At 42.0% G+C, this 17689-nt stretch overlaps 1 protein-coding gene across 7 annotated transcripts in view; it reads left to right on the forward strand.

The window, feature by feature from the left end:
- Nucleotides 1-17689, forward strand: part of BPTF (bromodomain PHD finger transcription factor) — a 110083-nt gene that overhangs the window by 74086 nt on the left and 18308 nt on the right. For all 7 annotated transcript variants that reach the window (XM_042455898.1, XM_042455899.1, XM_042455901.1 and 4 more), the window contains 7 exons: nt 1295-1446; nt 7272-7395; nt 8271-8491; nt 10351-10570; nt 11118-12031; nt 13531-13613; nt 14500-14725. In XM_042455898.1, the coding sequence (XP_042311832.1) occupies nt 1295-1446; nt 7272-7395; nt 8271-8491; nt 10351-10570; nt 11118-12031; nt 13531-13613; nt 14500-14725 (1940 nt within the window). The remainder of the gene's footprint in view (nt 1-1294; nt 1447-7271; nt 7396-8270; nt 8492-10350; nt 10571-11117; nt 12032-13530; nt 13614-14499; nt 14726-17689) is intronic.

The raw sequence follows: 17689 nt of genomic DNA on the forward strand, positions 1-17689 counted from the left end.
GGAAAGTGACACTCTCTCGGCTTAAGAAACAGTGCCTGCATGCCTCTCAAGCTGACTCATATCATCATCATCATCAACATCACACTATCATTGTCAAACCAAGGGAGACTTGTTAGCATTAAAAGCATCCAAAATAAAAATTTAAAAAACCTTGAGGCCTCTGGCCACTCACCACCTCTTCCTTTCTCCTCTTCCTCCTCCTGCTCCCCCCTCTTCCTCTTCCCCCCTCCTCCATGCGCCGCGCGCCCTGGGGGCGGGGCGGAAGAGGCAGAGGAGAAGGAGGTGGGCGGTGCGGGCCCGCGCGGGGAGGGCAGCGCGGGGCTTCCCCCTTTGCCTCCTCTGCCCCAGGCCGCACGGCCCTCCTCTTCCTCCTCCGTGCGGTGTAGGAGGAGGAGGGCAGCACGGTCAAGCGGCCCAGGAGGAGGTGGAGAAGGAGGCAGCGGCAAGACTGGGCTGGGGCCGGTCCTGCCGCCTCCGCGGGCCGGGGGTTGCCGACCCCTGCTCTAGGTTTTCTTAATAGTAGTTAAGAAATCCAGGGCTGGCCATGGAATTTGTGGTCTGTCTTCTCTCTAGAATAAATTCCTCTCCTCCATCTTAACTATAACTAGAGGTAAAGATGATTAGCTTTAATATTGGAACTATTGTATGGTGTCATATTGGTGTTAACAAGTGAAGGTCTGAGGAGGTTTCAGTCAGGTTAGGAAAGCTGATTTTTAGCTAAGAGCCCTGACATTATGTTTGCAAGCTCCTTTCAAGTTGTATCAATTGACAGTGCATACTAATGCAACAGTTACTGGGAAAGGTTTAATCTGTAAGATTCACTCTCCCCATGTGGACTTGCTTGAGAGCGCTTTCTCTCTGTCCCAGACACATTTGCTGAGGACATAAAGAGGGTCTCACTGGTGGCTACCCCAGATTATGGGAGGTTTGGCTGGCCCTATCTCAGCTCTCCTTCCATGGGCAGGCAGACTGTTTATTTAAATAGGCTTTTTGGACTCTTTAAGTGGATACTTTAAACTGTTTTAATGCATTGCTTGCTTTTAATATCATTTTACTTTCCCTTTATTGTTGTAACTTTGTTTTTTGCTTTGTTGTTGTAATTGATGTTGTAAAGGATCTTGAGTTTTGCATTCGAAGAAAGGGGGGAAATCAATGAAATAAATACTTTTCATTTTAAAGAACAGGTTTTTTTCAAACTTTGTTCTACAAAGGGAGTAACATTTCATTAAAAATGTGAAGATATTAAATTGTGACTTGACAACATTTTAAAATTAATTAATTATTTTTTGAATAGGTGTAGTTCAGGTACAGCAGAAAGTGTTGGGTATCATTCCATCAACAACTGGAGCAAACCAACAGACGTTTACGTCATTCCAGCCAAGGACAGCAACTGTAACTATTCGGCCAAATAACACTGGGACTGTATGTACAACAAGTGCATCACAAGTAAGATTTTTTTAAAAAAGTATTGTGAAATCGAAGGCTTTCATGGCCGGCATCCATAGTTTTTTGTGGGTTTTTCAGGCTATGTGGCCATGTTCTAGAAGGGTTTCTTCCTGACGTTTCTCCAGCATCTGTGGCTGGCATTTTCAGAGAATGCTGGCATGGAAGAGAGTGGCATCTTCATCTTGTACCACTTGGGGCTGGGTTGAAATTTTGTGGCTTTGTTAAGTATGCTGCATTTGTGGACTACAAATACATAGTTGCTGAAGAATGTGTTCTTGGGAGATTTCCTTTGGTGTTTCAATGTCATTGCCAGTTTTTGAATAGTGGAGTTGCACTGAGAGAGGGTCTCACTGGATTGATCTTCTCCAGAAATTATGCATAAAATGAGGGACAATGGGGGCCTGCAGTTTGGCTGTCAGTAAGGTTTCGCTAGGGCTTCATGTGAGTTGAAACACAATCCCTTGGAGCCGTTTGCAGTGCCAGAAGTCATATCTGAAATGTGCAGATAAAGAATTCTAGGAATGTAGAATTCACCTTTTTTCAGTATAGTTACCACAGCCTCCAATTACTCACCTAAAACTAAGAGAAAAACTGTTCCAAGTCAAATGGTCTGAGGCTTGCTCTGAATGACATAACTACAGATGAAAAAACTTTCTAGATTAGAGGGTATAATTTTTAAGTGTCATTTCTCATTTCAGAAATTAAAGTGTAGCTGCCACACAATGATTTGTTACTTAGCTACTTTAGCAGTACTAATTCTATTTGTACCTTTTCAATAGTTGTTTTCTTTATGTCAGGGAGCCACCATAAGTCTATGCAGTATTTGCTTGGCTCTGACCTCTCCCAGTTTTGTGTCATCTGCAAATGTGTTAAGAATTCTCTCCATCCTGACATCTATGTCATTGATAAAAATGTTGAAAAGTAATGGCACTAGGACAGAATCCTGAGGCATTTCATTCGAGACCTTCCAGTTGGAAGCACAACCACAGTTTTCAAACCAGTTGTGCGTCCATCTGATAGTGTTCCCATCTATTGCACATTTAATCTGTTTTCTAATCAAAACATGGGGAGGGGGTTTGACGGCTTATCAAATGCTTTGCTGAAATCCAGATAAATGACATCCACAGCATTCCTACAATCTATGAAACTAGTGACTTGATCGAAAAAAGATATAAGATTAGTTTGCTAAGAATGCTGGCTCCTCCTGATTACTGCATTGTCATCAAGATACTTGCAGACAGATTCCTGTACAGTCTGTTCCAATATTTTTCATAGTATTGAGGTTACACTGACTGGTCTGTAGTTTCCTGGAACTTTTATTTAAATTCATTTAGTTTAGCTAAGTAATTTCTGACTCACCCCCTAACAGCGTTTGTGATCCAGATCCCTTGCCAATGTCTCTGCTGCTACCTGGAAATACACAGTTTTCCTTTGCGATAGGGAACTGAAGCAAAATAGATACAGAGTAGTTTTGCCTTTTCATTGTGATCTGTTAGCATTTTACCATCATTATTAAACAACAGTCTCCTTGGTCATTCTCTTGCCTCAAATATATCTGAAAATCCCCTTTTTGTTGCTCTTTCCTTGCCTAGCCAGTCTGTGATTCTACCCAGTATTTCTCTGAACTTGTTAAATCAGCTTTCTTGAAACCCAAGGTCTGTTTGAATATATTTTTCTTTGCCCTGTCTCACAATATGTGAATTCTAGCGTTACATGGTCGCTTCTCCCTAAAGTATTGATTAGTTTGATTCCAGAAACCAACTGTTCCCAAGGATCAGCAACAACTGCTGATTCTATTGTTCCTTCCTCTAACTTTTGAGGAAAAAAATACCTACAATTTACATCAGGAATTTGTTGCACAACCTATGATTATCAGAAGTACTCCCAGCTGATATTAGGGTATTTGAAATCCCCCATAACTACTAATTCTTGCATCTTTGAGTTTTCTGAGATTTCTTTCTGAAAAGCATCATCCACTGCCTCTTCTTGGTTTGGTGGCTGTAGTAGACACTTACTAGAATGTTGCTTTCATTTATTTATTTATTTTTACCCAAATGCTCTCAATTGATCCACTGTGATTTCTGTACAACAGAATTTGTCTTTACAGGTAATGCCACTCCCTCTTCTTTTCTGCCACATCTATTCTTTTTGAATAGGGTATACCTTTCAGTTGTAATATACCAAATATACGAGTCATCCCACCATCCCTCCATTATGCCTATAAAGTCATATTTACATACTTGCACTAGGACTTCATCTTGTTTGTTGACCAAACTCAGTACAGTATTGGAGTTTAGACACCTGAGGCATCGTTTGTTCTCACCCATTAATTTAAACCAGTTTTTCTGTGGATCCCATTCTCTCCCTCAGCTTCTTCTGTAGAATTCACATCCTTGTGCTTAGAACTTGCCTTTGGGCAGCTGTTTGAGCTATCATCTCCAATCTCCCACCACCAAGGATTTGCCAAGTGCTACCAAAGGCATCCTTCCCAGTCTTCATGAGGTGCAGCTCATCTGTATCCAATAGTCCTCTGTCTAAGAAATGAAGGCCATAGTCTCAGAGGCCATACCTCATCTACACCATCTACATAGGCAATCATTGATTTTTAGTGTCTTTTTGTCCCTGTATGGTCCTCTATCTTTCACCGGTAGAATTGATGAGAACACCACTTGTGCTTCAGACCCTTTCATCTTCCTGTCCAGTGATTCATAGTCAGAGGTGATCTCTTCAAAGGTGATCTAGTCAGAAGTGAGCTGTTCATAGTCAGAGGTGATCTGTTTTTGGCTGTGTCATTGACACCCAGATGAAAGAAGAGAAAGGAGTACTGATTTATATTCTTGATGAGTTTTGGCAAATTGTCAGTGACATCCTAGACACCTGTTCCAGTAAGACAGTTCATCTTGTCAAACAGGCATGCAGTTGCCTCTATACCCCTGAAGTTCCCAACCACCAGCACCTTTCTTTTCTTCTTGTTGCAGGTCATGGTTACCTTGACTCCTTTTTTGGTCTATGGTATCCCTTGTTGCTACTTTCTGTTTGAGCATCTTCACTACTGCTAACTTCTTGAAGATGTAGAAGCAATTGCTTAGTTGTTGGGATTTATAACCTCTATGACAGTCTGTTCCTAACAGTGACTCTCCTCCACAGTATTTACTCACTGTTACAGGCAGCTTCGTTTTCCTTGCCAGTTTCTTCCTGTTGCTTTTGTATGATCAGTGCTTCCTGTGTTTTATCCAGGAAGTCTCTGTTGCACTGAAGAGACATAACATACTCATGTAGTGCACTGACCTTCTCTTCTAAGAGAGCTACAATTTGCACTTACTGCAGATGTAATTGGTGATGTTTTGTGGCAGGGTGATGTTTCCTGACAAACACAGCAGGGACCTGGTGCTCCCTGACAGTTTCCATTGCCAAACTAATGGCAGGGATCATACTGGCGGAGATTGTTGTGGCAGCAGGACTGGGACTGTGGCTGTTTTCACTTCCTCCTTCTCTGCCACTACTGCTGGGCTACTGTTGCTGCTGCCTGCTGGCCACCACCACTTCACGTTGCTTCCGTCTGATGTCATCCATAGCCTGCACTGTCAGTACTTTCTCAGTACTTTCAGGGTAACTGGCTCTTTGTGCTGTGCCACCTTTTTACATCCAAGGTGTTTCTTGCTCCTCACTATGGATCCTTCTGCCTCCAGCTTTGTAATTATTTCATTCCCCTTCTTCCCTTCTCGCTCTTCTTCTTCTTATTATTATTATTATTATTATATATTTTATTTTCTTACATCCCGCCTTTCTCCCAGTATAGGGACTCAAGGCGGCGAACAACAAATATAAAGCAATACAATTTAAAAACAATGCAACCATATTAAAATATATAATTATAAAATTTAAAAAACAATTAAACAATTTTAAGAGTTAAAACAAGTAAGCAATTTTAAGAGTTAAAACAGTATTTTAACATGTTAAAATATAAACCATTAAAATTTATGTTGCACAACATTAAAAACCCAGTCCTTATCAGTTTGCAAAGACCTGCCGGTACAAGAATGTCTTTATCTGCTGCTGGCAGGGATGGCATCATCCTGGCCTCCCTAGGGAGGGGGTTCCAAGGCTTGGGAGCTGCCATCAAGAAGGCCCTCTCTCTTGTTTCCACCAAACACATCTGAGAGGGTGGTGGGACAGAGAGAAGGGCCTCTCTCGATGATCTCAATACTCTGAGGGGCTCATACAGGGAGATATGGTCCTTCAAATAGGAGGACTCAAGCTGTATAAGGCTTTATAGGTCAAAATTAGCACTTTGAATTGTGATTGGAAATGGATTAGTAGCCAATAGAGCTGTTGGAACAAGGGAGTTGTATGCTCCCTGTAGCCAGCTCCAGTTAGCAGCATGGCTGCAGCTCTTTTGACCAGCTGAAGTTTCTGAGCACTTTTCAAAGGCAGCCCCATGTAGAACGCATTACAATAATCTGGATGGGATGTAACCAAGGCATGTGCCACCATGGCCAGATCTGGCTTCTCTGGGAATGGGCGCAGTTGGCGCACAACTGTGGGAAAGCACTCCTGGTCACCACCGATACCTGGGCTTCTAGTCAGCACTGAATCCAGTACCGTCAAACTACGAACCTGAGCTTTCAGGGGGAGTGTAACCCCATCTAACACAGGCTGAATTCTTATTCCCATATCTGTATTTTGACTGACCAGGAACACCTCTGTCTTGTCTGGATTAAGCTTTAATTTGTTTGCCCTCAACTGTCCATTACAGCGGCCAGACACCGGTTTAGGACAGAAATAGCTTTCTTGGAATTAGGTGGAAATGAGTGATAGAGTGGGTATCATCAGCGTACAGGTGACACCCTACTCCAAAATTCCGGACAACCTCTCCCAGCGATTTCATGCAAATGTTAAAAAGCATAGGGGACAGGACTGAGCCCCAAGGCACCCCACAAGCCATTGGTCAAGGAGTCGAACAGGAATCCCAGCATCATCTTCTGAGAATGCCCTTCCAAGAAAGAAAGGAGCCACTGTAGAACAGTGCCTCAAATTATTATTATTATTATTATTATTATTATTATTATTATTATTATTATTATTATTATTGAAGCACTGTAAATTTACACAGCGCTGTACATGCAAAGCCCTATCCCAGAGAAGTGACTCAGAAGGATACCATGGTTGATGGTATCGAAAGATGCTGAGAGGTCCTGTAAAACCAACAAGGACACACTCCATTTGTCCAGTTCCCTGCATAGGTCATCCACCAAGGTGACCAAAGCAGTTTCTCTCCCATAGTCGTATCTGAAACCAGACTGACATGGATTTAGATAATGTGTCTCGTCCATTTTCCTTGGCAGTTTCTTTCTCTTGGTTTTGTATAATCAGATACATTAAATGCATTTATTATATACGTAATCATGCCAGGGTGGTTTTTACATGGAGGGGGGTGTTTTGGTTGTGCCTTTTAGCTTTTGTATATTTTTATTCAGTTTTATACTGTCTTTAGATTATTTTAATGGTTCTGAATTTTTATTGTAATATTTTTATCTGTGAGCTGCCTTGGTTCCCTTCTGGGAGAAAGTGGCATACAAATTAAATAAATAAATAAATAAAATAATTAAATTGGGATGTTGAAAAGTAGAGAGACACAATTAGAGTGGGAAAATGCATTTGGCCCTTTAAAAAATAGGAACTTGACATCTTTTCAGAGGAGTTTGGTTTTATATCCCTGTTTCCATTTCTGCAGATGAGCATTTGTTTCTACAGAAGTTGTTTGCATACCTGCTTTCATTCTCAGTATAAGAAAAGACTGACTCTTTTCAATGCAACTAATGTAGGTAATACCTGGGACGCCACTTCGGCCTGGAATGACAGTCATAAGGACACCACTTCAGCAGTCAGCGTTAGGAAAGACCATTATTCGGACACCTGTAATGGTACAGCAAAGTATTCTTCCAACCAGTAGGTTAATTTTAATAAATAATAATTTTGATTATTAAACTTCCACCGTGTTTGTTTCTTCATTTTTCTGTCATTCACATGTCCATGAAAACATGTTGATCAGATGGTTTCACATTAAATTACTGGAAAAAAACAAATGCTTAACTTTAATGACCTTGGAATCATCATTCAAGCCATCCTAAGAAGAAAAGTGTATGTTGAATTTTGCAGTTTTTTTATTCTTTGAACAGTTGATATCTGCCATAAACAGCTCTTAAACCTCCTTCTGTTTCCAAGCAGAAATGTTTCACCTTGACTGTTTGATCTGATACATTGATTTAATTTGTATCCTACCTTTCTCCCAAAGTTGGGACGTCTGTACATCTTGGTTTCTCTTGTAACATCTGTACATCTTGCTGTTATGTGCCTTCATTTCCAACTTACGGTGACCCTACGGCAAACCAGTTATGTGTTTTCTTGGCAAGATTTGTTGAGAGGAGGTTTGCCACTGCCTTCCTCTGAGGCTGAGATCCTGTGACCTGACCAAAATCATGCAGTGGGTTTCATGGCTGAGCAGGGAATCAAACCCTGGTTTCCAGAGGCCTAGTCCAAGACTCAAACCACTATGCCATGCCTCTATTATAATCACAGTTAAATGTGGTAGGTTAAGAATAATGCAACAGAATATTAGGCTGTTGTGTGAAACCTGTTGCACAATAAAAGACTGACACTGATATGAAGAAATGAAGGCACACAATTCTGATTCTGTTGGTCAGTGGACCATTGATTTTAGGTTAATGGATTTGCTAGCTGGAAGGAATAATTGGTTGTCTTTTCAGGAGGGCTTTTTGTGATGAGAATAGCTTCTTAATGCTATAAATGGTACTTCTACACAGGCCAGACCCAGCAAGTAGTCACCCAGATTATCAGGGGGCAGCCTGTCTCAACAGCCGTGTCTAGTGCTACCACAGTCTCTACAAGTCAGAAGATGGTAACCGCTCCATCAACACCTTCACAGCACATGCAGTCACAAGCCACAACTCCATACACCCCTCGTCCTCAACAGGGTCAGGTGAAACTTACAATGGCACAGCTCACGCAACTCACTCAAGGCCAGGTAAGTAAATATGATTTAGGTCACGGTGCATCAATATGCATTTGGCTCCATGTTTTCCTTTGCTTGTTCTGCTATTTTCTTTAATTAGCAAAAGCAAACAGATTTCCTGACGTAATCTATGAATCTTCAGAGGTTTAAGGTGATAGAAAATGATACTGCTTTTTTACACCTTAAGGGATCTGGAAAATATTCAAAACAAGTACCTTTTATCTCTGGATCGAAATGGGTTGAGCCTACTGTCTGTATGCAGTTTAGTCCTGTTAATGCAAATATATATATAAATAAATAAAACCACACCACCAAATTATTTTTGTTTAGTAAAACTTCCTTGAAATTTTCATACATGACTATAACCATTCAAAAGCATTTGGTCCAGTTTTCAATAAAATACATGCTTCTTTTTTGTTTCTGTTAACTAAGGCACATCAATATACTTACTTATTGTTTCTGCCCAAAGAGAGAGTTTTTGTGAAGTGGAAGTACAGTGGAACCTCGCCATACGCGGGGGATCCGTTCCAGATCCCGCCGCGTATGGCGATTTCCGCCTATGCTCGAGCCCCATTGTAAACAATGGGGCTCGTGCACGGCGGTGCGGAGGTGCATGGGGCGCAACGGGCGCACGCCTGGCGCACGCGCGCCCCCATTCAACTGAATGGGACGCGCCGCCCCTTCTGTCCCGCGCGTGCCCAGCGGCTTGAGCGTGTACGCTCAAAGCCGCTTAAAAAAATCCGTGTATGCAGAGGCCCCACTGTATGTATATTTTTACTTTACAGCTGTGGTGCGAGTATTAAGGCGCAAGAGCAAGAGCAAGTACATTTCTATACCACTTATCAGTGAACGAGCACTCCTTAAGCAGTTTACAATGTGTAAGCCAATTTCCCCCAACAAGCTGGGTACTCTTATTTTACCAACCTTTAAAAGGGTGGAAGGCTGAGTCAATCTTGGAGCCCTGCCTGGGATTGAATTTCTAGTCTTGTGGCTGTAAGTGGCTGCAGTATCAGCATTTAACCACTGTACCACCAGGGTTTAGAGGCAGTATACTTGTGGTTGCTGGGGAAAGGTAGGCAAGCATGGCTATTACATTATGTGTGTGTACTTCTCACAACTCAAGCTCAGACATTATTGGCAGTAGAGAGTTAAGTTGCTTGAAACTCTGATTTGATCACCCAGGGCAATTCTTGTCTAGGTTCCTTTTCCCTCTTTGTTTCTTTGTATTTTGTACCAGCAGTCTTCAGCTGTCTTACTGAAATGTTCATATTTAGCCACTGAAGGTGTGTGAAATTTCCAAACCTTTTTCACAGTGTGCTTTGGAACTCAGTAACTAGATGTTTTCACTGAATGAATTTTTTAAGTTACAATGGTAGGCTTATAACCTTCGCTTAATTATAAGCAATTAGAACAGATATATGGAGAGAAACAGTTGCTTTTAAATTCATTACTAGGTTGTGCAGCAGAATCTGTAATAAGTGATAAAAACTGCCCTAAGTACATGCAGTTTTTACTTTGATTTTAGCTTTTCTAGTTTTGGTTGTCTGTTTCTTTTTTAATATGCATATTTCCACCATAGTTGCACTTGGGTGCACTCAGTGTTGTTGTTTTTAAAAACAAAAACAAGGATTCATGTTGGAGTATCAAGTGTTATCTATTCTTTCATCATTTTACATTTCCCCTGGTTAGTGTTACAGGTGAATTTTTCAGAAAAATATGTTTGGTATTCGAACTGTGTATGTAAACAAAACCCATGTTAAGTCTCATCACTTTTGTTGTTCATAAAAGAAAGCAGCACTTGGAACATTATGCACACCCTCAGAACATTTATTGGTATTAATTATTTTTCTTTAATCCCCCCCCCCCCGCAGGTTAGTCAGGGTTTGACAGTGGTAATTCAGGGTCAGGGTCAAACAACTGGCCAGTTGCAGTTGATCCCACAAGGTGTAACAGTAATACCAGGACCAGGACAACAGTTAATGCAAGCAGCTATGCCAAGTGGCACAATTCAGAGATTCCTTTTCACGCCATTACCAACGGCAGCTACAGCAACCAGCACTACTACTACAACAGTTTCTACTTCAACACCAGGTAGGGTTTTCATATTAAATGGGGAGGGGGGAGCATTTCAGCAGTAAAATAAAATAACTGCATGGGGGGGATCCAGATTTCCCAAGGGCTAACCAAAAGGATGTGCAAGCATTGGGGTTCTCCAGAATTCTTCATTAGCCTAAGTGGTATAAACAGCAGGGGGTAGAGTAAGAACCTGAAAATGTCTTTTTAGGCTTAGAATCACTGAATAAGATATTAGTATGTAAAGGGATCTTCTAGCACCTTTGAGACTAATTGAAAGAAAGAAATTGGCAGCTTGCGTTTTCGTAGACTTGTCTACTTCCTCAGATGCGTTTAATAAACTTAAGTTGACAAAAGCTCCTGCTGCCAGCTTCTTTTTTCAGTTAGTCTCAAAGATGTTATAAGTTCTCTTTACATATTAATTTTACAGACTAACGTGGCTATATCTTTGACTAAGATGTTGTAAATCATTGTGGTGGTTTATTAAACAGAGGCAGTGAGGAGTGCAATAGATTATTGTTAGGGCTCTGAATGTAAGGCATGTATTTTATCTCCCCAACTGCAGGAGAGCAGAAACAGACCTCCTTAGCCCAGATGCAAACACAGCCAGTGCCAGCGCTTCCACCTGCTGAATCCCAGCCACCGCAGAGTCAACTCGAAGCCCCGCCACAAGGGCACCCCCAGACCAGCCAGCCTCAAGCTCCAACTCCTGCACAGACACAACCTACTCAATCCCCTGCCCAGGTTGAAACTCAGAAACCTCCTGAAGTTCAGACTCCCACTTCACTTCCCTGTCCAACTGTTACCTCTGAAGCACAGCCATCGATAGTGGAATCCACTGGAACTCCAGCTGTAGCTCAGGCTCCACCCCAGAACATTTTGCAAGGACAGCCTTTAGCTCAAGTTCAGAGCCAGTCCCCAACAGTCGTACCTCCACAGACGCCACCCAAAGTTCCGATTGTTCAACCTGTAGCTCAGGTGCAGACCACAACCCAGCAACTGATTCCAATGCAGCCACATCCTTCAGTACAAATCCAGTCTCAGCAGTCTCAGATTCCAACCTCAGTTCAGATGTTGCCAGCTGCACAAACTGTCAGTCAAGTTACAGTGCAGTCACCACGTCCTCAGCTGCAGATACAGCCACCACAAACAAAGGTTATTACTATGCCCCAGCTTCAGCAGCAAGTTCAGGTGTTCTCCCAGCTTCAGTCCCATGTTGTGGCACAGATACAGGCCCAGCAAGGAGGGCTGCCTCAGCAGATTAAGCTTCAGTTACCTATTCAGATCCAGCAGGGTGGCCCAGTGCAGGCTCATCAGATTCAGAATGTTGTAACTGTCCAAGCAGCCAGTGTTCAAGAGCAGCTGCAGAGAGTTCAGCAACTAAGAGAACAGCAACAGAAGAAGAAACAACAGCATATTGAAATTAAACGTGAACACTCCCTTCAGGCCTCTAATCAGAGTGATATTATCCAGAAACAGGTAAATCACTTCTCATTTTCCATTCTGTATTTGTATATCTTGTCAATCTTTTGTTGTTAAAGTCTCAGAGGTCATTTTTTAGACCAATACTGCTTAGCTCTCTTTTGGAATGTAACTGATGTTGTAAACATTTACTGTTGTTTGATCATATGCTGTCATCTCCTGCTACTGCTCCATCCTTGTCTCTTGCAAAGGTGCCTTCAGTTCTGAAGGGAAAAGACTCGGATTGGATTGCCTAATCTTCTGCTGTAATTTTACAGTATGTTTGTTACTGGAAGAGAAACTTCACATGCAGAAGGATAGTATTGTACTGTCACTAGGGTTGCCGTCACCCGATGTAGTAACTCATGGTATCACTTCCCCATTGACTTTCTCCCCTACCACACCATACAGAATCCTTGGTAATGTTTTTGTACAAATGTTACTCATTAATCCTAATTCTTGCATATCACTGAATGTAATGGTAATAGTTGTGACATAAAACAACTAGGAAAATTAAAATGGTACTTTTAAATGACAATACTATACACACAGCCTCAGGTCATTTACATCTACATAGTTTCATGTGGTTGAAGTGAAAATTTGGTAAAAAGTGATGTTTTTTAAGATGAAGCAAGATCTTAAAGGAAAGATGGCAGGTTAAAAAGAGTGGTTAAGCCCAGCCATTTTTCTTTCCTAACCTCAGAACTCTCACACCAGACTGACTGTTTTTAGGAGCTATTTAAGAAAACACCTCTGCTATGTAATCTTTCTCACAGCCTTTCTACTACTGTCAGCTGGAACTCCCAGAGCCTGGAAATATTGCTGGAAAAGCTGATGATTTCTTCTTGTTGTTGTTTTTGTTTTCTCTTTAAAAAAGTAATTCATGGGTCATTATTCACAAGTAGCATTATTCAGTAGCAATCCCTTTTGAATTTATTGTTGAAAATAGAAATCAGTTTTAAATGACCAGAACTGCTCATAGCTTTCTTACTTCTACTTTAAAGAGAATGGGTTGAAATAAGGAGTAATTGTATTTGTTTTGCAAAACAGCTCATGTTTAGCTTGTTCAAATCTTCCAGAGTAACTACATTGGCACTCATTTCTTGTGATGCCATTAGGTTTAATGAATTAAATCCCAACCTTCTGGAATCCATACTTCAAGGGTTTTTAGATGTATTCCTTCAAAGCTTTTTTGAAAGCTTTTCTTATTTTTTCAGGGCTGAAGCAGTCTGCTTGCCCAGCTCGTTCTCTATCAGTATTCCACTTCTCCTCTTTTCTCACTTTGAGTTTCCAGCAAAAGGAAGCAAAGGCGTCTACTTTGCTTTGTCAGAATTGTCTTGTTAACTCCTGAAGAAGTCTGAACCAAGCTCACCTTTTTAGGAATATCATGTCTAATCTCTGACGCTCAGGTTTTGCATTGCCTGAAGTCTGGAAAGTGCCCCATATCCCTATGTTGTTTCTTGCACTCTAATTGGGTTTGTTTGTTTGTTTGTTTGTTTGTTTTGCCTGTCTTGAAGGTTGTAATGAAACATAATGCTGTGATAGAACACTTAAAGCAGAAAAAGACTTTGACTCCTGCTGAACGTGAAGAGAATCAACGGTAAGGGAGATTATATTGTTATTGGACAGACATGAAGTAAGTGTGGGGGGGGTATATACTGGAGCAGGTATTAACACAGCTGCTACTCAGAGAAATAACTGCTCACATGATTTTTTTTTTCAGAAACAGTTTTTTATCAAATAAAAGCAACTGTAATGTATTGTAACCAATTTCATTATGGGAGGCCTAAATCCAGTTCTGCAAAGTTGGAATTAAAAAGAAAAGCTTTGGCCTACCATATGACCCGTGGTTAAGTCGAGGGTGCAATTCAGGGGCGTGTAACAAAGGATGTAAAGGACAAAGCAAGGGCATCAGCAAAGCACCAGTCAACATACCCACTCTCTTTTTTTGCAAGTGCAGCTGGGCTTTGGAATTTCCCTAGCAAACCAGGAATAAACATGCACACACATGCAAAAACACACCCCCTTTCCTTGCAAATGCAGTGGGACTTTTGAATCTCTCTGGCAAGCCAAGAACATTCATGCACACAGACTGTCTTCTTGCCTGGACAGCACTGCCAAAGTAAAGAGAATGGGGTAGTGGGCAGAATTCTTTTAGGAACTTTATGAGCAGGATTACCATATTGACCCATATATAAGTTAACTCAGGGTTTTGGGTTCAATATTTTGGCATACATTTTTCGACTTACAGATTGAGTATATATGGTAAGTTCTCGCTCCTTGAATTCTTTGAAGTAATGCCATCCAGCCCATACCACTAGTTCTTTACAGTATAATTGCTTTATGTAGTTTTCAATGTGTGAAACACGCTACAACTTTAGCTATGATTATTAAGTTATTTAATTTTGAAATGCAATCAATATAGACCCTCCCCCTCACCCAATATTAATTCCTTCATAATAGTGTCTTTTGTATTTCTTCTCTAGAATGATAGTGTGCAACCAGGTGATGAAATATATTCTGGATAAGATAGATAAAGAGGAAAAACAGGCAGCTAAGAAACGAAAGCGAGAAGAGAGCGTGGAACAAAAGCGCAGTAAACAGAATGCAACCAAACTCTCAGCTCTACTTTTTAAACACAAGGAGCAACTAAAAGCTGAAATACTGAAGAAAAGGGCACTTTTGGACAAAGATCTACAAATTGAAGTGCAGGTATAATTCTCATTCTTGCACATTTGGAATTTGTTCACAGTTTTCTGAGGTTATTGTGTTGACTCCGTTAACCAACAAACTTCAAATGTATCTATTTGTGCATATTTATTGTGTGCATTTGAACTACCGTATTTTCCTGCGTACAAGATGACTTTTTAGCCCAGAAAAATCTTCCCCAAAGTCGGGGGTCGTCTTGTACTCCGGAAAGCCCCTAGGTCCTAAAGAGAGCCCTTGGCAGGGAAGGCTTCTCTCAAAGGCAAAGGAGCATCCTCCTCCGTTCCCTCCTCCTTTGCTTTTCCCCTTCCTTCCCTCCCTCCCTCCCTCCCTTTCTTTTCCCCTCCTTCCTTCTCTCCCTCCCTCCCTGCCTCCCTCCTTCCTTCCTTCCCTTTTTCTTCCTTTTCTTCTCTTCCTTCCTTGCTCCCTCCCCTCCCTTCCCTTCCTGTCCTCCTTTTCCAAGCGGCAGACAGCAAAAGGTCTCTCTACCTTCCCTCCTGACTCGCAGTCTTGCCAACGTGGTGACTATGGTGTTTATCAGACGAGCTCTTAAAGAGGTACTATTCCAGTGTGACTCCTCTAGCAGCCTCCTGTTGCATGCTGGGATTGGCAGTTTTAAGGAGGGGTATTTAGAATTCTCAGGCAGAGAAGTTCAGCTCCTTAAAACTGCCAATCCCAGCATGCAACAGGAGGCTGCTAGAGGAGTCACACTGGAATAGTAACTCTTTAAGAGCATAGTGTGATAAACATCTTTCACACAAAAATGGAGGTTTTAAAAAGCTTTGAGTGTGATTTTGGTGACTGGCTCTATTTCAGGGCAGATTTGGTGACTTGCCCATTTTGGCTCCAGCCCTGACTCAGAGCAAGGCTGGCTAGAGAGCAACCTCACAGTTTTCAGGCAATCAGAGAGAGGGCTGGAGAGTGGTCGCCACCCCACCCTCAGAAAAGGGTCTCTCTCTCTCTCTCTTAGCCCCTGAGTCCCTCTGAGAGCCAGGCTACAGAGCAACCAATCCTGTTTGGATGGAGTCACACTAACAGCCAATCAGAGAGAGGACAGTGGTTGCCCCCCCCACCCTCACAAACTACAACTCCCAGGATTCCCTGGTTTTTCAAGGGACTTGCCTCCATGCTTCCAGATCCCAGCCCCAGAGATAGAGTCTACAGTATATCAGTGTTGCCAATTTAAGTCCACTTCTGCAGGTGCATTTGGATTTAACAATGATAACAATAATGGTGATGATGAGGATAAAGAGAGAGATCTTATAGCACCTTTGAGACTCACTGAAAGAAAAGTTGGCAGCTTTCCTAGACTTAAGCATACTTCCTCAGATGCATGGGAATTGTAGTTCATTGTGGCACCAGAGCTCTTTCTCACAAAACTACAATTCCCAGGGTTCCCTAGCACTGAGCCAGGACAGTTAAAGCAGTCTCAAACTGGATTATTTCTGCAGTATGGATTGGACCTTGAGCATTTTTAATAACCAAGGTTCAAAACACACTGCAGAAATAATCCAGTTTGTGACCACTTTAACTCTCCTGGCTCAGTGCTAGGGAATCCTGGGAATTATAGTTTGTTGTGGCACTAGAGCTCTTTCTGATAGAGAAGGCTCAATGTCTCACAAAACTACCATTCCCAGGGTTCCCTAGCACTGAGCCAGGGCAGTTAAAGCAGTCTCAAACTGGATTATTTCTGAAGTGTGTCTTGGATCCAACTCAGGCTGCATCTTCACTCCAGAGACAATCCAGTTTCATACCATTTTAACTGCCATGGCCCAGTGCTATGAAATCCTGGGAATTGTAGTTTGTTGTCACACCAAAGTTTGCTGAGAGAGAAGGCTAAATATCTCAGAAAACTAGAATTCCCAGGATTCCATAGCACTGAGCCATGGCAATTAAAAGGGTGTCAAACTGGATTATTTCTGCAGTGCAGTTGCAGCCAAACACATTTCTATTTGGCACAAAGCTTCCTGGGCTTTGATTCCAATAGAAGCCACTTGAACTGCCACGGCTCCATCCATACAGAATCCCTGGGATTTGTAGTTTGGAGCAGCCCCCCTGCATTCTTTGGACAGAGAAGGCAAAAGACCTTATAAAACTACAGATTCTAGGATTCCAATAGGATGGAGCAGCGGCTCTTAAAGTGGTGTCAAACTGCATTAATTCTAAAGTGTAGATGCACCAAGAGGAAGGGCGGGCGGAGTTGTCGAGGCGGGTGAAATAATGTTGTGTATGATGTTATTTCAAACGTGGCACACACTCTTTCCTCAGAGTGTAGTGGAGTCTCCCTCCTCTTCCCCTCCTTTTCTTCTTTCTCCTTCTCCTTTTTTCTCCTCCCCCCTCTTTCTCCTCTGTCGCTGCTGCTGCTGTTGTTGTTGTTGTTGTGTGCCTTCGGCTCCTTTCTGACTTATCGTGGAAGAGAGGAGTAGTCTTATACGGTGAGTATATCCCAAACACTCTATTTTAAGTTGTAAATTTGGGGGTCGTCTTATACGCCCAGTCGTCTTATATGCCAGAATATACAGTAATATTTGCTGTATCCTTCATAGTTTACACACGTTTTCTCCCCTCACCTGTATTTTCCTGATCTTCAATCTGGATTAAAAATCCAAATGCCATGATAGCCTGTTTCATGTAGTTGTAATCTTAATTGGACTATACTTGGTGGATTTAAAACAGTGACAACTCCATGCTGTTTTACACAAAACATGATAGCAGCTAGGTGCGGATAAATGTTTCACATTCATGTGAAGTTCATCTCTTGATCAGTAACAAAATAGAGTTTGGACTACCGTATAAGGCAACTCTTGAAGTCTGCCTTATGTGCCAGAATTATACTCCAGAGACAGGCGAATGGCAAGGCCATCTCCCTGTCTCTGGGGTTCTTGCTGGGTCCTCTACCAGCCAGCCGGCACTTGCGCCGGCTGGAGGGGGCCTCTCTAGAGGCCTGAGAGAATCCTCTGCGGCTGGGCT

Source organism: Sceloporus undulatus, chromosome 2 (assembly GCF_019175285.1).
Source record: "Sceloporus undulatus isolate JIND9_A2432 ecotype Alabama chromosome 2, SceUnd_v1.1, whole genome shotgun sequence".
NCBI lineage: Eukaryota > Metazoa > Chordata > Lepidosauria > Squamata > Phrynosomatidae > Sceloporus > Sceloporus undulatus.